This window comes from Alternaria rosae (genome assembly GCF_020736505.1).
Source record: "Alternaria rosae strain MPI-PUGE-AT-0040 chromosome Unknown BKA58scaffold_3, whole genome shotgun sequence".
Classification (NCBI taxonomy): domain Eukaryota; kingdom Fungi; phylum Ascomycota; class Dothideomycetes; order Pleosporales; family Pleosporaceae; genus Alternaria; species Alternaria rosae.
In genome coordinates this window covers 1,786,212-1,808,235 of record NW_025763572.1, presented here as the reverse complement: position 1 = coordinate 1,808,235, position 22,024 = coordinate 1,786,212, and the positions used below count along the sequence as shown (strand labels likewise).

At 53.1% G+C, this 22,024-nt stretch overlaps 6 protein-coding genes across 6 annotated transcripts; 4 read left to right on the top strand and 2 right to left on the bottom strand.

Annotated features, from left to right (window-relative positions):
- Positions 1 to 378: 378 nt before the first annotated feature.
- Positions 379 to 3,696, bottom strand: BKA58DRAFT_380352 (protein-tyrosine phosphatase-like protein). Its single transcript, XM_046169898.1, has 3 exons — positions 3,398 to 3,696; positions 2,842 to 3,330; positions 379 to 2,788 (listed from the first exon to the last, which is right to left on the bottom strand). Exons 1-3 carry the CDS (start codon positions 3,419 to 3,421, stop codon positions 632 to 634), a joined length of 2,670 nt encoding a protein of 889 aa, XP_046027698.1. The 5' UTR covers positions 3,422 to 3,696; the 3' UTR covers positions 379 to 631.
- Positions 3,697 to 7,106: 3,410 nt separating this feature from the next.
- On the top strand, positions 7,107 to 9,011 carry BKA58DRAFT_437687 (glutathione S-transferase II; the record flags this gene model as incomplete). The annotated part of the gene is made up of 5 exons (XM_046173510.1): positions 7,107 to 7,189; positions 7,633 to 7,690; positions 7,741 to 7,966; positions 8,431 to 8,577; positions 8,764 to 9,011. The coding sequence occupies 5 exons, from the start codon at positions 7,107 to 7,109 to the stop codon at positions 9,009 to 9,011; spliced, it is 762 nt and encodes a 253-aa protein (XP_046027697.1).
- Positions 9,012 to 11,967: 2,956 nt separating this feature from the next.
- Positions 11,968 to 12,510, top strand: BKA58DRAFT_380335 (uncharacterized protein). The gene has a single exon (XM_046169897.1). It carries the CDS (start codon positions 12,244 to 12,246, stop codon positions 12,481 to 12,483), a length of 240 nt encoding a protein of 79 aa, XP_046027696.1. The 5' UTR covers positions 11,968 to 12,243; the 3' UTR covers positions 12,484 to 12,510.
- Positions 12,511 to 13,318: 808 nt separating this feature from the next.
- Positions 13,319 to 16,889, top strand: BKA58DRAFT_380334 (fungal-specific transcription factor domain-containing protein). Its single transcript, XM_046169896.1, has 6 exons — positions 13,319 to 13,658; positions 13,708 to 13,954; positions 14,059 to 14,395; positions 14,536 to 15,652; positions 15,741 to 16,356; positions 16,408 to 16,889. The coding sequence occupies exons 2-6, from the start codon at positions 13,763 to 13,765 to the stop codon at positions 16,546 to 16,548; spliced, it is 2,403 nt and encodes an 800-aa protein (XP_046027695.1). The 5' UTR covers positions 13,319 to 13,658; positions 13,708 to 13,762; the 3' UTR covers positions 16,549 to 16,889.
- Positions 16,890 to 17,367: 478 nt separating this feature from the next.
- Positions 17,368 to 18,581, bottom strand: BKA58DRAFT_126756 (uncharacterized protein). Its single transcript, XM_046164308.1, has one exon. It carries the CDS (start codon positions 18,429 to 18,431, stop codon positions 17,448 to 17,450), a length of 984 nt encoding a protein of 327 aa, XP_046027694.1. The 5' UTR covers positions 18,432 to 18,581; the 3' UTR covers positions 17,368 to 17,447.
- Positions 18,582 to 19,351: 770 nt separating this feature from the next.
- BKA58DRAFT_126779 (D-galacturonic acid reductase) lies at positions 19,352 to 21,078 on the top strand. The gene is made up of 6 exons (XM_046164309.1): positions 19,352 to 19,473; positions 19,563 to 19,725; positions 19,783 to 19,917; positions 19,971 to 20,229; positions 20,283 to 20,678; positions 20,729 to 21,078. The coding sequence occupies exons 1-6, from the start codon at positions 19,450 to 19,452 to the stop codon at positions 20,991 to 20,993; spliced, it is 1,242 nt and encodes a 413-aa protein (XP_046027693.1). The 5' UTR covers positions 19,352 to 19,449; the 3' UTR covers positions 20,994 to 21,078.
- The last annotated feature ends 946 nt before the right edge of the window (positions 21,079 to 22,024 follow it).

Here is a 22,024-nt window from a genome sequence, read left to right as displayed (position 1 = left end):
GTCTCAATGAGGCCATACCTAGCGGCACCAAAATTGGCTGCCAATCCAAACAGCCTGAAGAGTATTGGCTGGAGCAAACTATCAAGACGGATAATGCTCATGTCTATCAGCATAGAAGGCGCAACATCCAGCCTCACAACTCCTGAGAGTGTGACAGTAAGGTGTCCGTGTACCAAACGATAGGCTGAACATCTGCTCACCCACTGACGAGGCGTGAGATCAGCCTCATCTTCTTACACGACTGGGATAGCGAGAAATTGCGAGTCAACCGTTCATTTGTTCCATAGTTTCTCGGTTGTAAGGTAGACCTGTAGCCAATCACTTCCAGAACTCGAAATAGCCGTAACTCGAAGACTTCACCATTATAAGCATGTAATGTGAACGTATTGAATAGGTTGTATTCTCAACTAGATTCTCAAGGGTAGTCATTCCATCGTTACAGAGCCTACAGCGAGTACCTTTGGGTCACAGCTTGAAAAAAGAACTTACTCCTCAACGAGTAACAAGTCGTTTGGGGTATCATTCGTTGCATTCATCGTAACTGTGCTTTACCGTGTCTCGTCAACTCTCTACCATGATCCCATACTTCATAAGTATGACCAGCTTACTGGTCATCCAACACCCCACCTCGTTATTGCATCTCCATCTCAACCTCCTTCTTCGCTGCCGCCGCTTGGCTAGGTTTTCTACTTCTGCTCCTGTTCTCTGCTTTCTTTTCCACAATGTCCGCTCCCAGTCCCAAATCGGCGGCCTGGGTCGACACAGAGTCAGTGGGCTGTTCCGTGTTCACTGCGGAGCTCATCTTCTCGTTGCTTTGTATAGGCTCATCCGGCTTCACGTTGACCGTATCTTGAATGACATCTTGCGCCCGTCGACTCGCGTCCATGTCGGCGCTCAGATCCGAGCTTGGCTTCACAATGTCTCGTGCGACGTCTTCGCTTGGTCTATTGCTTGCTGCCGCTGGGCTCGCTGCTCTATTCCCGTTGCCAGTGAATCCTAGCTTCTCGAAGCTCGCCATAACCCCTTGCCTTAGATCCTGTCCCAGTGCAGCTGCGGCATCGAGAGGTTTTGGTGTGTTCGATGCCATCGGAGAACGGTCGCCAACGGCGTGCGTAGGTGGAGGATGAACAGCCGTACCTGCTCCAGTTGCTCCCTCAGCGGTCTCTGTACCCGTCACGATAGGTTCCTGGGCTATTGGCGTACTTGTGCCACTCCTGCCAGTACCGGCGTTGCTGGTCTGTGGTGTGAGGTTAGGCGGCAATTGAGAACCAAAGCTATTCATTTCCTCATCTGTACGACCGAAACACTCAGCCCACCATCTTGCCTCTCCTTTCCGAGGGAAGATCATGCGCTCCTTGCCGCGAACAGCATCATCGATCTCAGGCTCGTACTTTGGGTTCATGAACTCTTGCTTCCGGCAAAGGAAGTAGTCCCACACGCTTCTTGTTCGCTCCTTGGCTCTGGTATCTATGCGTTCCTTCTCGTTGTCAAAGAGGAACGTTCCGTACTGACAAGAATAAAGATGGTAAAGTAAGCGCCTCAAGAAGCGCTCGCTGAATTCAAATCGGGTTGGGTGTTGGTAGTGCAGTTGGTATACGCAGTCGAGGAATTGGTGGAAGACTGGTGACAGCTCGTTCACCTTGGTGATGCGATGCTCTTCCGCAGCTCCGATCTGGGTCGGCTTTGCTGAAGTAGGTTCTGCAACATCTGTGCCGTTTTCCGGTACGTTCGTCTCTGGCAGCTGGTTGAGAGACTCGTTCGACTCGTTGTGTCGGTTGAAGAGACCCCGCGCGCCACGGAGAGCATTTTCAAAGGGGTTGCTGCCTCCAGTGCCGTCGCCCTTGCGCTCAATCTTCTCGTTCTCTATAGTGAACCATTTTTCGTGACTCAAGAAACCCGATCGGTGTCGAAACATGTGTCCAAACGATAACCAGTCTTTCTCGACAAGGACAATGAAGCCTTCCAATGTCCGGTAGTATGGGTCTAACAGGATCTGACTAAGTGCACTGAGCTGGCTCGTGCGATCCCAGCCATCGGAACAGTGGATGAGGACGTGGGAGTGCATGATCCCGACTGTCCGGGCTATCAACGCAGTCCCATCCAGTATGTTTGCAATATGCTTGATCCAGTTGCTCTTCGCCAGAAGCTGTCGATTGGGAGGGAAAGGTACTAGATCGGACTCTTTTAGAGCCTCGATGACGGTATCAAGCGACTTCCGCATGACGTGAATGTTGTCGATTCCGAGGTAGGCTTTTTCCGCACCAGGGTAATAGTCCATCTTCTCCGAGCCAAGTCCAACAGCTTGCATCGCATACGCATTGACTGTAGGTCTGGCATCGACAATGAGGTTACGCTGCTGGGCTCCGTATACTCTTGGTGCGTCCGGGTCTGTCTCCGAAGACGCCGTCAGATCGTCTGTAGTGGTCTTGCTAGTGTTCGTATTCTCGTCCACTGTACCCACAAAAGAACTATTAGCACTGGAATCATTCAGGTTCACAACGCTGGTGTCGGGAGTGAGTTCTGTAGAATTTGAAGAAGAGGCATTCGCTGGTTTCCACCCACGGTTAGTAGCCCAGATGGCTGCGACAAGCCGCTCGTCTTGAGGGTTCCGATTCCCGCGCAGACCCGGTGTGGGCTGTGAGCTTCTCGTTATAGAGCAATTATTGACGGGATGTCGGTAGACGAGGGCTGGTATGCGTTGTCGCGAGCGGTATTCACCGGCGTATCTGAGAACGCTGTCTGAGACGTTGGTGGGAACGACGAGGAGGGCGGGATATGTTGGCGCGTACTGTTCCACTCGTCAAGACCTGCGTTTGGCTTCACATGTTACATATGATGTACCTTGTACTCTACGTTGACTTCTGATATCCGCCAGCCCTTCTCCGTGTCCTTGGGGCTGATGCCCAGTCGCTTCCACTCGCGGCGGGCGTCGTAAATCTCCCAACCATTTTGCTGGTCTTCCGGCGGTTTTGGCTGGTAGCTAAAGGCTAGTAGCTTGTCCAGTCTACCAATCTTGCACGAGAGTGCCCGTATGCTATCGTACACGTCACGCGCTTTCTTCTCGTTGGGGAAGAAAAAGGCGAAGAAGGTAAAGTCGCGACATCGTATGCGGATCGAGGGCTCCTGGCGCAGGATGGGCGGGCACGGCTTGAGGGAACAGTAGTTGATCATAGGATACGTTATCCATACTTCTTTCTGTCGCGGTGGTTTCGCGTCTGCTGGAGCATCTGCGGGCAGGCTGGGGAGGTAGCTGAAGACGAGATGGTGGGGCATAAGATGCAGCGTGCCGTCGAAGCGCGTGCCTCTACGAAGCAGGTAGACGCCCTCCACCTACGGGTAGTATTAGCATGTCTTCAGTACTAGTTGAGGGACGTGGAGGGCTCGCAGCGACTCGTACCTTGCTTACGCGTATCCGCTCCATAACGACGGTAGGGTGGGTGACAGTGAGTGCGGGCGGCCCAGAGCGGGGTCGCGAGTCGCTAAGAAAATGAAGAAGCACGCAAGGCAAGCATCTAGAGAGAAGGATACAGGCAAATGAGAGGGTCAGGTAGTCAAGCGCGCATCGTCAACATGAGCTTGTCTGCATGTGCCCGCCCTGTCACGCTCATGCCTGGTCCCGCCGCTTGTCCTAGCACCACCTTGGCGAGCAGCGTCATCTACATCGCCATAGTCACTTTCTCCTTCACTTGGAAACCATTGGCTACTTTTCACACACGAAGCATAGGCATCATCAAAGTATCGAAGAGAAATTGCATTCAAAATGCTAGGTACGACCTCGCTTTTTCATGTACAGAGTACATCTGGAAGTTAGGTATCCGAGCACATAGTGCGAGAAGCTACATACTTACTAGACTTCGCCCATGAGCTTACCTTGGCCATAGACCAGCGACTGTTTGCTCAAATTAGATATACAAGTCTTCCAAGACCACCATTTGTGCTCCCAAGGACAAGAAAATCACTACAGCTGTTAATAGCTAGACACCATGTGGGCGCAGACACGAAAACACGCTGTGCGCGAACCGGAATCTACGCTATAGCTGCGACATGTCCATCTAAGCAGGAGGTGGTGGCGGTGGTGGGGGAGCGTCGCTAGGCGGGGGAGGAGGAGGCGCCTCGCCCGGAGGAGGTGGTGGAGGCACAGATCCAGAGGGCGGCGGGGGAGGCGGAGGAGGGCTACCAGCACCGCCATAGCTCTGGAAGAGAGGACCCAGGCCCGGAGGAGGACCGGAGGGAGGTGGAGGAGCGCCATAGCCAGGAGCACCGTATGCGCCAGGAGCGCCCATGCCAGCGTTCTGGTCGTAACCATAACCACCGTATCCGTAACCAGCACCTGCCGCAGGCGCAGTGGGAGTAGCAGAAGCCCAAGGAGCCGCACCGTTACCAGCACCATAGCCTTGGTCGTAAGACTGACCGCCACGGCCGCTGCCGCCAGCCCAAGGGGGAGGAGCAGCAGAGTTGCTGTCACCGCGACCACGGTCGTCGCCATCGTTGCGCGCCCAGGGTGCAGAACCTCCAGTAGGACCACGCTCCCAGGGCTTGAGAGTGCGCTCGCCTCCACCGTAGCTGTCTCCACCAGCAGCGCCGTTGCCGTTGTACTCGATCGCCGCACGGGGCTGTCCAGGGGCACCTCCCATCTCGGCCATGAAAGCGTCGAGCTCGTTCTCCGGAGCAGCGATACGAGCTGGCTGACCACGATCGGGGAAGCGGTTGTCGTTGCGCCAGGGCTGTCCAACTTTGCGGTCGGGACAATCGCGAGCCATGTGACCAGCTTGACCACAGACGCGGCAGATGATGCTGGCCGTAAAGTTCTGTTTCTGCGGGCAGTCGTACTTGCGATGACCGATCTCACCGCAGTTCTGGCAGGCTTGGTTCTCGTCGTCGCGAAGGGTACCGTTGAGGGCAGCAAGCTCACGAAGCTGGTTGCGCTTAAGTTCGTTTTGGCCCTCAGGGATAGAAGCAGCCTATAAGTGTTAGAAATGTACATGACTTAGGGAGGGGGATGACTTACAGTCTCGATAACGTTGTGAATGAGCTTCTTCGCCTTGTTGACCTTCTCCTCGGTATCCGCCATAATCAAGCAGTGAAGATCCTCCTCCTGGTTGCTGGTATGAGCTGCGTCAGAACGTCCTTTACCCTCCTTGACAGAGCCTTTGCCACGGATTGCAATCTTTGCCTGGGATTCGGTCTCCATCTTCTTGAGGGTGTTTCCACGGGGGCCAATGAGTAGACCAACTGTTAGTGCAAAAAGCTGTGGTTAGTGTATGATCAAAAGTTTGTGAGCAAAAGGGTTAGGGTTAGTGACATAGCTGTACTGCAGATACCACTAGATGCACGTGAACATCCAGCAGTCTGAGCAGGCTGGTCAAGACAAAGGCTGGGGTAAAGCAAAACAGGGGGAGGGGAGTTAGAGGGGTTAGTTCCGTACTGAAGTTAATCTCCGGGTAGTCATTGACCGGAACGTAGACTTTCTCCTGTGTCTTAGTAGGCCGCCTGTAATCGGCAGGTGGGTGGTAGTTAGGAAGCGTCTTCATCGCCTTCTCAACGAGCTTGTGGCGCTCGTCTTCGAGGCGCTTGCGGTAGCGGAACTCGCGAGTGTTGACACGGCGACCGAAGTTATCGTACTGGGGCGGCGGGGATGGGGACCTGTTCAAGTTAGCATCTTCGACGTTTGAGGAGGGAAGACACGTACCTGTCACCATCGGCTGGGACCACGTCGTTGATCTTGAGCTTTTGGGTAATCTCCTCGATGCGCAGATGCAGAGTATACGCGTCAAGCTGCTCAGTGGTCATGGCAGCATAGATGGCAGTCGGTAAGCCCATCAAGCCAGCAGCCTTGTTCTCGCTCGCGTCACCCCATCGGTTGCGCTTCTTGCGCTGTCGCGGACCGTCGGCAGAGTCTGCAGCTTGGCTGTTAGCAGATGAATGGGAGGGCATGGGGAAACTCGACTTACTGCGCTCAGGACTGCGGCCGCGCTTCAGCTCAGACAAGCCCTCGGCGGGCGCTGATGGGTTGTAGCCGCCATCATCGTCGCCTCCGCCGAAACGACGGCGATTACCTAGAGGAATGTTGTTAGAACCCGTGATGCCCTGGTTGCGCCACGACATGTTTGCTGTTGACAAGAGGTTCTGGTTGCGATGAAGTTGTTGGATGAGAAAGTGGAGGCTGTCGCGACGAGGCAAAGGCTGAGGCTAGTAGGGAGCACGCTTGGCCGCTTTAGGCTGCAGTTTGCTGCCCTGCAGATCACGTGCACACCGCTGCTGCTTGCAAGAGTGTTTTCGACGATTGCATTCACATAGTCGCGTAGTTCGCGGTATGACGATCCCCTGAAGTCACTGTAGAGGTCATTACCAATGGCTCAGTCCCTAGATCATCCTGTCAGCATGTCAAGGCCTCGCGCTGAGTACGATCTTGGGCCATTTCGGAGCCTGCGGGTCCATGGGTATCTCAACATACTACCTCATGCGCGAATAGCACCAGAGTAAAATCGGCGCTTCGTCTTCTATATCAGGGAATTTGCCGCCGTACCAGTTTATCGGCAAGATCTCAGCTTGCCGTGTCGAAGACTCACTTGCCGAAACCTAGAGGGCTGCTTGCGTTCTCCGCTTTGCTTAACAATCGTTACTTCCTTAATGTTTTCAGCTGCTACCACACTTGGATCTATGGGCCATTCGACGAGATGGGTTCTTCCAGGTTATTTAAAATGACTCATTTTCTTTGTATAAGTGACATATTCAATGGCCGGGTTACAAGTGTTGAAGATGTCGTTGCTCTCGGATGATGCAATCTTTGGCAGTCGCCTCCAAGCAGTGAGCCTGCTATGAACCAGCTGTTCCTTGACACCGAGGCTCTTGACCACAGTAGCTAAAGCATAAAACTTGACTTCCTGCACCGCTTACGAATCGCCGCAGTTTTCGCCGTCGGCACTATTAACAAAGCACGAAGGTTGATTTCGCCCGAAGCTGCCCCTCATTACACCCCACTTCCATCATCACATCTGTCTGATCACAAAGCTCCACTACGTCAGTCCTCAAACTATATAGCCACAAACCACGGCAATTCTTTGCCTATTGTTGTATCGACTTACAACTACGGACCCATCGCGAATATGTCTCAGCAATCAGACATCAATCTGTACACCACCCAGACGCCTAATGGCATCAAGGTCTCCATCACTTTGGAGGAACTAGGGTACGTATCTCCCCAACTATGTAAGACATCTTCTGCGACCCCCGGGATGTTCCTTGAAGAAAGCTAGCAGTATATGTTTATATTTCCCTCTCTTTCGCTGTCAAGGCTCTTACTTGTCATCGCATGAATGCGAAAGAACTTGAGGACAACCGCTATGTTCCCGAGCAACTTGAAGCAAACAAAACAACAGCTGAGAGCTTTGTTCGCCGTACATGAAGTACTTTGGGATATGGACAGCAGCCTACGTGCATCGAAAACTACTTGTTACGATGATTCACTTTCGTGTGAGACCTTCGAATGCCTCTGGGTATCGCCCTTGAGTGTCCATGGTCGATGATACAGCACACTACCGGGTTGCTACATCTTTTTACTCATACTCTACAGTGTTTATGGAAAGAGGATAATACACATTTACGATGAACTCAGCTTATTGATATCTCCAGCCTCCCATACAAAGTCCACAAGATCGACATCTCCAAGAACACACAAAAGGAAGAATGGGTCAGCCACATTTTCCCTCTTCATATCAATACCAAGCTAACGGCAGATAGTTCCTGAAGATGAACCCCAATGGGCGCATCCCCACACTGACCGATACCTTCACCGACGGCGAGACTATCAACCTCTTCGAGTCTGGAAGCATCATGGAGTACCTTGTTGATCGCTACGACTCAGATCACAAGATCAGCTTTCCAAAGGGAACACGAGACTGGTATGCAATGAAAAATTGGCTTTACTTCCAGAACGCCGGCGTTGGTCCGATGCAGGGTCAAGCTAGTAAGTGTGACTTTTTCTATGCTTTCTTTTATTCCATCTTTGCTTTTTCAAGGCAGTCCCGAGATCATGTGGACTTGTCACCCGTTGCAACAACGGTTCGTTGCCGCTCTTGAGATGGTGTCGTCATTCAATACCGTACTTGGAGCGGCAATGAGGTGTTGTTATGTATAGTAAGACGGGTGCAGCATGGCTTGATCGCCGAGACGATCGCCTTGGCTGTGGTACTCAGGTTCAGTCGACACAGATGACCATAACGAATCAGTCCTTCCAGCGTAAGCGAGGAAAGCCTCTCGAGACGGCATTTCCGCTTGAGCGGCTGTGCTGTAGATCTCACTTCCGATGTGGGGGTCAGTCCCGATGTGGAGGTAATCCTGAAAGCCATTGGCATCAGGTTGCTTCACAGTACTGCAATAGTGCCGAGATTCACCATGTCAGCTGGGATACCAGGTTAACGTGGATTGCAGACCATTTCACACGATATGCCCCTGAGCACATTGAGTACGGTGTCAACCGATACCAGAACGAGACCCGTCGTCTGTACTCTGTGCTTGATAAGCATCTCGCTTCAGACAACAGGCCATATCTATGTGGCGAGAAATGTACAATCGCTGGTAAGTTCTTCCTTCAAATGTGCTCACCTGTGGGATCGACGTCGATATCCGCAGACGATGGCACCATCTATGGGAAGTGTTTGTGATTTATCCCAAACATCGTCGAAAACGAGAACTCCTGTCTGGCATACATAGGCAGCTGAATATTCAAGCATACCCATGACGATATGTGCTGATACATCCTAGACATCTCGCATTATGGCTGGGTGGCGTCTGCAGGTTGGGCTGGGGTTGATATTGACGAATTCCCTTCTCTCAAAGCCTGGGAAGAGCGCATGACATCCCGACCCGGTGTTGAAAAGGGTCGTCATGTACCGGACCCTCATACGATCAAAGAGCTCCTCGCGGACAAGAACAAGATGGAGGAGTACGCTGCCAAGAGTCGCAAATGGATCCAGGGCGGCATGAAGCAGGATGCTGAGAAGCAAAAGTAAGTTATTTTTGCTTGTCCCAAATGACGACAGAAGACGTCCCGTCATAGTGAAGATATTTGGAGATGAAGGTGCTTCATGTGAAAGCTACCGGGACGTGAGGGATACGCAGGCAACTTTGAATATCTTACTCTGTAGCCAATCGCATCAGCGGATTCTGATTGCTTGACCAATCGGATCAAGCCAGATTAGAGTCTGTCTAGTAGCGCACCAAGGACCCGAGTCCGAACTTTGTAACAATCCTCTTAGGCGGCGCACACTTTGATGCCAACTAACACCCTCAAGTTCCAGACTATAAACAGCATTGCGCCACCATCGCATCACTGCAGGTACCATCTACGAAAGCCAAACAAGTCAGGGTAGACCTGCATCATTCCCAGTGCTCGTTCGTGACAGTGACCCACTTGGGACTTTTACATCTTGGCATTTTCACGCGTGAGCTCGGGTGAGTTTCAAGACCATTCATCATTTCACTTAGTCACAGAACCACACCATGACTCTAAGCCCGAAAGGTGAAGTCTATGCGACCTGCCAAGAATGTCAGTAGAGTAGGGAATATCCAGGTTTGCAAGCTTGGTTGCGTAATAATCAGTCAGCAGGGGTGCGACTTAGAAATGATGGATGGAAAGTAGCGGGCTCATCACGGTTGACGGGACATTACACTAGTACAAGACTAGCTGCTGTTCGCGAGGTCAGGCCCGTTGATCCCGTATAACACCGCGAACGCTCCGATTGCCGTCAAGTTGCACATTTGTTTGTCTGAAACGTTCGAGAAGGGTGTCCCAAGACTTTGTTGGAGCCCGGGAAACTGCCCGTACGGTGTCGGAGCTGAGGAACGCATGCATGCTCGCGGTGGCAGAGCTGGGTAGCCTAGTGTTGAGCCGGCTGTCCCCAGAGTACGCTACCACCAAGTGCCGATGTAGCTGCACTCGCATACTTGAAAATGGGAAGGACCTAATGGCAACTTGTGTGCTGACGCTCACCGTCAGTCTGGGCTCGACAGACAGATCTAGTGCCTGGTGATTGCTAGAGGGACCAAGCGTTTGTGACAGTGTCTCCCACGCGCATGGGCTGGTGCCGACCGCTCAGGTGGCTGGAAAGATCCGGACGGCGTCGCCTGTTGCCGTGACGGTGGGCATGCGGTGACACCCGCTCGAAACTTGGAAACTCAGCCATGGACTCAGCCATCGAGCGAGGGACCAGAGATTGCCTCAGAAAGAACGCGCGCCTAGGCATGGTTGAATCTTACTCGTCTCAAAGACATCTGAGCTTCCTGCGTGCCGGGAGCATCAGCTCACCCGGCCTATCCGTGAATGGAAGGACATAACCACGGGTACGGAACACGTCGCCTCCCGATGAATTTTCACAGGGGCTCGAAGAAGGATCAGTCGCGTTCTTTGAGCAGGCGCGAGGGCTGCTGACTGGTTTGATGAAGGGCGGACACGCAGTGTTTATCACTTCAGGGGAGCATGTATATCGCCCCGGGTTTGTGCAGAGCACCTGCATCTCACCCATAGTGGTGCCTGCACCTGTATCAGCAGGACGGACTATTTTGAGCCACCAACAGGCGTGGCCCCTTTCATCACTCATTCCTCTATGCAGCATGCGTCAGACTTGAGTCCCGCAACACCATCAGTCCCTTCCCCATTCTGATACTCTCCCCGCATTAATGCTCGATCAGCTGCAGGCTGCATGATCGTAAGCTGCTCTGCGACGGCGGCAACGACGGTTAGGCTCGCTAGAATGAGCCGGTTAAGCCTCAAGGGTCTGAGGAAGCCTGCTGCCCCAGCAGTGAGGTTTCGAGCCGTAGCTGTTATACTACGGCTATTTCGCCTCTGCCATAGCCGACGCGGTAGGCGGCGCCCCCGCAGAGCTGTCACGGATCGATCTCAACGGTGAACATCGCACCTCCTAGAGTATAGTTGAGCGAAGCGGGTCATAAGATTTACAGGGCAGACAAGCATCGCGTTTGCAAATCGGGTGGACCGTCCGTTCAGCCGAAGCTGTCAGTTCCCCAGGTTTGCTGTAGGCCACGTTCCCGGCTTCACTGGTTGGAAAATCTGGGGTACATGACAGAGGCAGGTCCTGCTGCATGCCATAGTACCTAATTAGTGAGTCTGAGTCCCAGCTCATATTGCTCAGGAGTATATAGTCTGGGGACGGTCATAGTGAACTCAACTGCGCTTGATCACGAGTATCCTGGTGTTGTGGCTTTGATCTAGCAGTGAGTACAGTATGCATTGAAAACGTCTCCCGCCCATATTGAACAACCTCTCTGTGTGGCTGGAATAATGTCGTTCCATATTACAGGAAAGGAGCAAGAATTCAGCAAATACGTGCGGGGATCCGGTCTGTGAGTGGTGAATAAGCCAGGGCGAGTGAAGCGTCGCAAGCTGGCAACAAGCCTTGAGGCCTCGAACTGTCGACCTGCATGGGCAGATGCAGTCGCGAAACTGCAATCCGAACCCATGTTTTGTGGGGAAGCATGGCTTTCAATAGTTTATGATCCGGACAATTGCATTCATGAGTACTCTGTGAGTGGGATCCTGCATCAGCTTGACTCTTACAGAGATGGGAGGGCCAAAGCTGTATGGTCACACATCTCGGGGCTTGACGCAAAGAGGATGAGCTTTGGCGCCTGGCTGCAGGCGAGAGGACCCAGAAGGCACAGATTGGTCATCTTGTCGAAGCCAGAGTGAAGGGGTCCCTCCGTTATGCATGTTCATTGTGCGGGCCCTCGCACTGGAACTTGCAGATGTATTGCGGGCCCCCCCCCTTCGTGGTCGCGACGTGCAGCCTCTCAGAATGAAGCAATCTTACCGTCTACCTGTAGGGCCGGAGAAGTCAACACTTCAGTGGTGGTGCAGCATCTAGTATTCTGCGAGGCTGCAAGCTAGTCCAACGGGCCGGCAGGCGCTGCCCTCGTCTTGGTGTGGATCAAACTCTCAGTATGTGACGACTAAATTGGACAGAATTATGAAGATCATTGGCACGGAGCCATGTAGCAGTGTCATCCCTTTCCATCGGCCAACGGGTTTCAGCTGAGGAGAGTTTTGTTCAACGGATGGCGCCCACGTGGGTCTGTTGACCCAACTGGAAGACTCTGACGAACTGGTCAAGACACCCGAGGAGGCTTCCAAGTTTGAGTTTTCGAGAACTTGCCGTGTAGCGTGTACCTGAGATAAGCGCAGGATGCCTGACTATTCTCCGTTCGATGAAGTTATAAGCGGATCCAATGTTAGAATTTTGTTCCAGAGCTATTGCGGCCAGTTCGTTAGTCGTGGGACCGTTCACTTTGTTGGTGTGCTGGCAGAAGGATTATACGGCCAGTTCGCGGTGTTCCGCATATAGACGAAAAACGGTGACGTTGGGCCGACCACATATCGGAGGTGGGTTTGCAGGCACCACAACGTCGCTTAGAGGCCCTAGGATTGCTCGGCTTCTCCTGCATGGCGGGGACAGCGAAGCCACATAACAAAGTTTGGCCAAAATCCACCGACACTTAGCTCACGCTTCAACCAACGTAGCTGTCGCGGTGTGCACTCGAGTACTCGTGTTAGCAGCCCGGCCACGCTCAGTACTAACGACTCCTTTGTGGATCCTGAAATATAAGCTTGTCCGCGGGTCGAGACTCACGCACGCTCCTCCAAGAGAGTGGGACCGGGTGTGGATATCATTGGGCGTAGCGCAAAGGTCGTGCCATGCCTTGAAGAGAAGATCGTTGTCGGTATCAGGTATCGGGTTTCAGATGCCATGGCAGCGTGCATATTTGACGTTCTGACGTCTACTCCTTGACGAGCAAGGGCACGCCAATGATGTCCAGGTACCGTGAAACGGGACGGATGCCGTTTCAGCAGATGAGGGCATTCCAAACCAGCAGCGCTCCCAATGTGGCGCGCCAAATATCGGCGAAGGGGGGCTATAGCGGGCGCGTTAAGATGATACCTCCGACACGCATGTTGCGCAAGAGCTTCGGGGTCTTATTCATGGTCAGGCGCTACAAGCCACAACCTGGAGAAAGTGCCAGGAGGTATTGGTAGTCGGCGCAGGCAAGGATTGGCGGGAAGCTGACGTGCGGTGTGAACTTCGAAGAAGCGGGGCTCTCTGCGGTTCGCTCCTAGCGCCGACGCTGCGCATCGCATCTCCCACCGGCTAATTTGTATTTAGCCATGCTCGAATCATGCGGTAGGATTTTCTGACCCTTGCTACGGTCCCCTGCTACGGTGTTCCTGACCCTTGCCACGTCTTGCCCCAGAGCCTGGTTGCCGCAGCCAATGGGTCGTAGCTTTCATACATCCATGAATGCTCGAATTAAACATTGCGTCTTCTGATATTGCTCTCCAGTTGATCTCGCTTCTCGAAGCCCGCGTGGACGCATGGAATCTTCAAGCCACAGATCGTCACACTGACCCTTGGAATCGTCTTTGCAGCTTAGGACATCTCACAGTCGGGGTGTACCCTCGGCACCCAAAGCTTTGTCGGAGGCCCACATATGCTCCCCAAGTATCGCATGACCCGTGGTCGTCCCCAGATTTCCGGCAACCGACTCCTTCGTCCTCAAGTACTCCCGCGACGTCACTCGCGTGCACAAACTGCCGTTCCCTCCAAAATCGCTGCTCTCGAATTGAGTCGCCACACCGGAACCAAGTAGTACGTCGGCCGTGTTCGGTGGGGGCCGTCTGATGCTGATCTTATGTAGGGACAACGGCGGCCGGTTGAAGTCATAGTCGTCATCCCAACTCACAGACGCAGCCATGGAGACCACAACAGCAGAGACACCCAAGCTTGAACGTCGTGGCTCGGCACCCGTGAAGCGAAGAGTGAGCCGAGCATGCGATCATTGCCATCGAATGAGAACAAGATGTAACGGCCAAGCTCCGTGTTCGCGCTGCATAGAACTCGAGTACGTCTGCCAGTACAACCGCGAAAAGAAACGACGCGGAAAAGTAAGCACCTCCAACAATCAACAACCTTGTTCCTCAACGTGAAGCGTTTGGTATCGCGTGTACATCGCGCCTTTGAAGCGCATCGAATAGCTAACGAGTCGCAGGTTCCAAGGCACATCCAGAAGCAGCGAGAAGAGGCAGCTGCCAGTGGTAGTCCGCAAACCCCCAATGGAATTTCGAGTTATTACGAGAGGCCCGGCGTAATGGCAGAGATGGACGAAGATGTTTGGTCGCAGTCTGAAGCAACACCCGTTGTACAGCATTTCCCAGCCGGCAAAGGTGGTCTACCTGCAGGTGACTGGCAAGCTCTGAACCCTGGCACGACATTCGATCCACCTGTCAACCACATGATGATCGACCCATTGCTTCTTGGATCTGGTGCTGCGTACCCGGCAATGCACGCCGAGATGCCTCGCGAAGAGCTGATGTACGCCATGAATGGTACGTACGATGGCCGAGCCCGGAGTGCTTCACAAAACTCCCAGTCCGTGTACATGTCTCGTTTGTCTCGTATGTTACCAGAAATCCTCCCAGCGTATTTGCGATACGTGGTAGATACGCAGCGTCGCTGACAGTCATAGGCATGCACCTTATTCCTGGCTCTAATGGTACACCTGTTTCGATCCCTCCCGAGTACGCCAATATGAACTACCCAATGCAATACCAAGCAACTGGGAGGCAATCGTCTCCTCACAGCTATGGTTCTGTGGACACCGGGTCGCCGCAGTCTGGAGTGAGCGCGAATTCTTCCCAGAACGGCGCTGCCATTGCCGCTTGCAGATACCCTGTTTTGGGGCCACTGCTACCCCACCTAGGACCGATACTCAATGTCACCACTGCATGCGATCTCCTCGAATTCTATTTTCAAAGTTCCTCGTCGGTGTTCATGGAACCGGTTTCACCGTACATTCTGGGATCCGTTTTCAGAAAGCGAAGCTTCCTCCGACAACACAAGCCCAGAAAATGCAGCCCCGCTCTGCTCTCAAGCATGCTTTGGGTCGCTGCTCAGACGAGTGAAGCGAGCTATTTGACATCTTCGCCGTCAGCCAGAGCTATCATCAGCCAGAAGCTGTGGAAGCTCACAGTAGATCTGCTCAAGCCTCTTGTTCACTCTCCATCTTCGCACGGTTTCGCTCCCGGACCTGGACTGACATCTGCCGCACACGACGCCTTCGGAGTTGATCGAGCCATAGGACGATACGATGGAAGACCCGACGGAGCAATGCCACCTACCAGCACCCTGGACGATGTTGCTACATACATCAATCTTGGAGTGGTCACATCTGCGAGCGAATACAAAGCGGCTTCTTTGCGGTGGTGGAACGCGGCATGGTCGCTGGCTCGAGAACTAAAATTAGGCCGGGAGCTGCCACAAGGGCCCGCGAAGGAGCGAGAGACAGCTGCAACAGACAAGGAAATCGAGGCGGGCATCCCAGAAGGCGCCAGCGCGCAAGCACCCGTGGGCACACCATCTGCAGCAATCGTGGAAGAGATGAAGGAGGAAAGGCGTCGATTGTGGTGGCTGCTGTACATGGTTGACCGGCACCTTGGACTCTGCTACAATCGACCGCTGGCCATGCTCGACAACGAATGCGAGGACCTATTCCAGCCGGTTCCCGACACCCTCTGGCAGGCGGGCGAGTTCTACACCGGCCACCCAGGATCGCGGAAACGGGGACTCAATTTTGAGTGTACATCGTACGTATGCACCCTGGCCGAAAGATGCTCTTATAAAGGCTTCTTTTGTGCACCACGACGGATCTGAGCACGAAGCTAATCCTTACAGGCATGACATTTTCGGTTTCTTCCTGCCCTTAATGACTATCCTCGGAGACATTGTAGATCTGAATGCACAGAAGAACCATCCAAGATTCGGTCAGCGGACATCCTGGGAGCTCCACGAAGCAGAAATTACCCGCCAGTTGGAAAGGTACGCGTACAGCATCGAGGACTTCAAGGCACAACACGGTTGCGGCTCGAATGAGGAAGCGCAGGCCAACAGCACCCCCGACCCTGTTCGGAGTGAGTGGATGCATCAGACGAGGAAAGTCGCGGCATATGCCACTCACATCATGCATGTGTTGCACATCCTGTTACACGGCAAATGGGATCCGGTAGCGTTGTTGGAGGACGACAACATGTGGATATGCTCACAGTCGTTCCTTGCGGCAACATCCAACGCGATATCCGCAGCGCATGCAGTCGAGGTCATACTGGACGTTGATCCGGATCTGTCCTTTATGCCCTACTTGTTCGGCATGTACCTCCTGCAAGGAAGTCTTATTCTGCTCCTTCTGGCAGATAAGCTATCGACCGAGACCAACGACGGGGTTATCCGAGCCTGCGAAACTATTGTCCGGGCACACGAGGCGGCCGTTGTAACCCTCAATACGGAGTATCAGGTAAGCTTCATTACTCCGGTCTCTGGATGTGACAGCGCTAACGAGACACAGCGAAACTTCCGCAAAGTGATGATCTCGACATTAGCGCAAATAAAAGGCCACGGCCACGCCAGAGAGATGACGCCTGCGAAACGGCGGGAAGTCCTATCCTTGTATCGCTGGACAAGCTTAGGGAACGGATTGGCCATATAAGTGAGCCGTAAACTGTTCAAAGCATGTTTGTGGGATTTGGCGTCTGGAGCGACTCGGACAAGCCTGCGGGCTGTATACCTGGTTGGAGCGTTGTACAACTATAATCTCTTTTTCGACGCGTGGTTATGAAGACACGTAAACAGGCGCGTGCGATCAGCTGCATGCAGCTGTGAACGGCGTTTTTTGAGCGATTTAGCTGTGCTGCAGTCAGGCCAGCGAAGTGTAGATATTTTCTAAAGTACCAATGTACACTCTACAGCTGTCAAGCTGGTGACGCACGTGTGTGCCGTGTCACATTCACGTGGACAGAATCTTCGGCATCTGCCGAGGCAGAGCTCGACATGCGAAACAAAACGCCGGCTGTGATATTTACCGCGACTACCGCTCGGGCAGAAAATCCTGGAATGGCAAAGGCGGCGAAACGTTGGTGTGCGATCTAGTTTTTGCGTTCGATATTTCGATCGCCATGGCAAGGATGCTGCTTCGCTAGTCGCTAGGGCAGCTAGGTTCCAGACGCGACCGGCTGTTCGGATGGCAGCAAACAGCCGACCGGTGAGGCCGTGAGATGGTCATTGAAGGCAGCCGAAGGCGGCGCGAGGAAGTGTTGCTGTTCTACGACGGTGCAATGGGACTGCAAGGCATGACGACGCAGCAGCTAGGTAGGAAGCTGCAACCCTGGAACCTCCGGGTGCAGTCAGCTATGTTGGATTGTCCCACTCAAAAACGAGCTCCACAATGAGAACAACCAAGTAGGATATCTATTGTAGTACGGTTGTACAGGATATCGGAATCATCGTAAATGCAGACAGACGCTTTTGCCCCCCCAATGTCAACAGGTATGTGCGGAGGAAAAAGCAGCGCGACTGATCATGAACTTAAGGAGACACAACTGAAGGCACTTATAACTTCTTCTCCACCTCCATAACTTCTTTGATGCCCTCTGCAACTGCATCGACCTTCTCTTGAGGAAGCCTCTTGAGTGGCCGGCGGGGGTATCCGCCGTAGCCGTAATATGACTGGAGTGCTGACTTGGTTCCAGGAATAGCTGCTTTTGTGAGAACCCAATCGCCTTTGCTGAGTACCTTCTGAAGTTCAATGGCCTCGTCATATTTGCCTTCCGCCCACAGATTCCAGACCTTGACGCATGTCTTCGGCAGGACGTTCGCACCACCAGCGATGATTCCTGATCCGCCACTAGCAGCAGTCTGAGCGGTGAAGTCAGCCATGCCACCAAAGGCCATGTAGCCACTGCCTTCGCTCTTCATTGTGCAGGCGTTGGTAGCAAGGGCAACACGAGTAAGTTTGCCGGTGTTGCCACATGTGAATTTGGTACCAACGATGTTTGGGTGCTTCCCAAGCTTGATGATGAGGTCGCTATCCATATCGATACCGGCAACGGCTCCTGGGTAGTTGTATAGAATTATTGGGAGTGGTGAGGCATCTGCGACTTTGGTGAAGTACTCGTAAATGGCGTCTTCGTCGATAGCATAGCGATAATAGCTGGGAGGGACAGTAAGGACGTATTCGCCACCCGCCGCCTCTGCTTCTTTGCAGAGCTCGATGGTAAGTTTGATGCCGTGTTCGGAAGCTCCAACAATGACTGGCACATTTTGGTAGCCAGCCTCATCGAGGGCCTCACGAGTTGCTCGCGTGACAGCGGTCTTCTCAGCCCGTGACAGATGGACAGCCTCTCCGTTGGATCCCATGGTGACGAGACCAACAAGACCAGCCTCGGCAAGTCGTACTGCATGCTTCTTGATAGTGGGGATGTCTAGCTCCTCGGTCTCCGGGTCGAAGAACGTCATGGTGGGTGAGTAAATGCCAGGTCGAAGGGAAGTACGCTCTTTGGAGTGGCCATTGGCCCCGTTCCCGTTTGATGCCATCTTCGCAGTGTGTATAATCAAAAAGAGTTGAGACTGGACAGGAACAAGGTGAGTAGTATACGAGTATGGAAGTTTCGGGAGAGAGGAAGGGGCGAACAATAAAGATGATTCAAGCACGGGTTCGGTCAGCTTTAATATAGCAGCGAGATGGAAGTAATCGGCGCAAAGTAAGTCAGAGGAGCTAAGTTCGGCAGAGCTCACTTCCCATCCCACATGGACTGGCGTGTCTCAGTGGCTCTCCTGTTCAAGATCTCGTCAAATGGTCATGTTTGATTCGCCAAGGACCACAACGGCGAGGGCTAGACTGGAGGTTGGGTGCAGGGCTGTGGGCCATCTGGCGAGTTCGGGACACCACTGGGCGAAATGCGGGACATTGTGCGGCCTTTTCTATGGGAGTGACTAAAGTCGGCGGTTGTCTGATGGGATAGAGCTGCACCTGGGGCAGGGTTAGCTGTCGAACATAGTGGCACAGCATCGCTGTGGTGGACGGGGTGGCATTCTTCCACCAATAGTGAGTGGGGACACGCGTGGGGGACGCCAGTGTCCCTCTTTCCTTGGCCTCTGGGGAACCTCGTTACCCCTCGGAACGCAATAAACGCCAACCACGACGCATACTCCAAGAAATTACTCCAAGCCAATTCCGCCATGTCGAGACGAGCCTCGCTGCTTCCTCGACGGCTTGGAGACGCCACGGCCTTCGGAAATAGATGCACACCGCAGCGCTCAGCAAACATAGCCCCCACCAAGACCAAGGTCTCGAATGATGCAACGTCATCCGGCCGCGGCTGCCGGCAGTACGCGTGAGACCTCGTGCCCCTCATCGCGTTGCTGGGTCATATATCTTCCGTCGCTATCGATAAGTCTTCAAAGGCCGACGAAGCTGTGTCGGGTATTGAAGCATCGCATCCCCTTCAATTCCAGCTCTCGTCTCGTCTCATCTTGCTCGAGATCAGGACAGTAGCTGTCAACCCTCTCCATCATCTACACCTCCTCTCAGACCTGCAGGAACACAGTCAACATGGCGCCAGTAGAAGTACTCATGGTACGTTGCCCCTCACTACAGTCTAGTCGCAGCTGTATTGCCCTCTTGCGTCTGCAGCGCATCGCATTCCAAGGCTAATCGCACGCTAGGTCGGTACTGGAGAGTACACGACGGGATTCGTCGGAGGAGGCGCCTCCAAGTCGGACAAGAAGGTCGGTGTCGTAGGACTGACGCTGTTCGACCTCCGAAGACGCGGCAAAGTGGGCAAGCTGTCTATGGTTGGCACATCGGGCGGCAAATTCCCCGCAATCCGTAAGTTGCACAGCATCTGAAATAATTCCCCATGTCCGGCGTGCTTATCTTTGCCAGGCGAGCATCTCCAGAAGAACATTTCCGAGGCATACAACAACTTGGACGTTTCGTTCGAGGAATTCCCGAAAGAAGGCAAAACCGATCCGAATGCGTACAAGGCAGCGATTGACGCGCTTCCAAAGGGCAGTGCCAGTGAGTTGCAACATACACCCGCTCAATTCCCTACTCCTATTGACTTTGCATAGTCACCATCTTCACACCTGATACCACTCACTACCCGATCGCTCTGTACGCCATCGAGCGCGGAATTCACGTCCTCATCACAAAACCCGCGGTGAAGCTCCTGGAACACCACCAGGCGCTTTTGGCAGCTGCCAAGAAACACAATGTCTTCGTTTATATTGAGCACCACAAGCGATATGATCCTGCGTATGCTGATGCGCGTTTCCGGGCGCAGAAGTTGGGCGATTTCAACTACTTCTACTCCTACATGAGCCAGCCGAAGTACTTTCAACCCCTACTGAACCGAAGAAATTGTTGGGTAATTTTACATTTAGGAGCCAACTGGAGACGTTCAAGGCCTGGGCGGGTATCGATTCTGATATCTCCTACTACCTCAATTCTCACCACATTGACATCAACGAGTCCATGATTCCCGATTGGAAGCCAGTACGAGTCATGGCTAGTGCTGCAAAGGGCATTGCGACTGGACTGGGCTGCGATCCTGCTACCGAGGATACCATCACACTGCTCACCAATTGGGTGAAGAAGGATGACCCTAGCAAGGTCGGAACAGGTGTTTACACAGCTGGCTGGGCAGCGCCTCAAAAGGCCGGTGTACACTCGAATCAGTACTTCCACTACATGGCATCTACAGGAGAAATCCGCGTCAACCAGGCCAAGCGAGGTTACGATGTTACCGACGACGAGGGTGGTCTTCTCTGGTACAACCCGTGAGTTCAAACATCCGAAATTCTTTACTTTGCGTACTAATCACCTACAGATTTTACATGAAGTACGCTCCTGATGAGGAGGGCAATTTCGCTGGCCAGATCGGCTACGGATACATCTCGTTTGAGAAGTTCGTTGATGCCGTCAACAAGCTCAACGCAGGCGAGGTTACACTCGAGCAGCTAGATGCGCGGCCACTCCCAACCCTGAAGAACACTATCGCGACGACCGCAATTCTCGAAGCAGGCAGAAGATCACTCGATGAAAATCGGCCGATTGACATCATTGAGGAGAACGGTGTTTGGTCTTTGAAGTAGTCAAGTCGTGCAATTAAAAGCGAACATGGCACTGCTCAGTGGGGCGCGCCTACCATATTTTCGTCGGTGTCCTGCTTTAACAAGCGTTGTATACCTTTAGCCTAAGTTGCACAAGTACTGTTTACTCATCATCCACTGATCCTAGCATGACGTGATCGTCGCCTCCGCTATGGCGCGGTCCCACGTGGTACTGACACGCCGTCGACAGGCTCCACCCCCAGGACGCCAGGACAGACCCGTGGACAAGGTAAAACGGTCTCCACAGGGTGGCGTACGCACAAGGCAAGGGCCTTTTGAAAAGCGGGAGATGTTCGGGTGCTCTAGTCAATTTCTGTGACGGGCTCGGGCGAACGTCTACCGAACGAAAGAGGCTAGGGTGGGACCCGAGACCGAGAGCGATATACCCACTCCGACTCCGACACTTCGTCTCCTGGGTACCGACTCCTCTTCCTTAGTGTAGCACAGGCCGACGGCTGGTAATCCTAGCTCAGATCCATGGAAGGCTTTTCATGGCTGTTTCGAACTCTAATTCAACGTCGAAAATGTGATCCTTAATCCAACGTCGTGGATGCCAGCTGCCTTAGGTTTCATGGCTATCATTCCTACTTAGGCTAACTTCGCAAAGGGAATCCAGCAAAGTCGTTTTGCTACCTCCTCGCCATATACCATCATTAGGTTTGTACAGACTCAATCACTTATTGAGTCTTTATCACTAATTCAGTCCTTGCCACTCATTTATTGTTTGTTTAGTGATCAAGGGGTTGTCACAGCCACAAAGCTGATGGCATCACAACAATGCTATCAAAAGCCGTTTAGACAAAGGCTATGTGCTTTCCAGTATACTCAAAGGCTTCTGTTCTATAGCCCACGACTGTGGCTTCGGCCTTGCGCCCCATACTCACCTCTATCGTTGAAGAGGGAAAGAAAGACTTGACGATGGTGGACCAACGCAGACAATTTTTCCAACAGATCCAGACCTCTTCCAAAGCGCTTGTAGCGAACGAACAAGACATACTGAATGCCTTACCAAG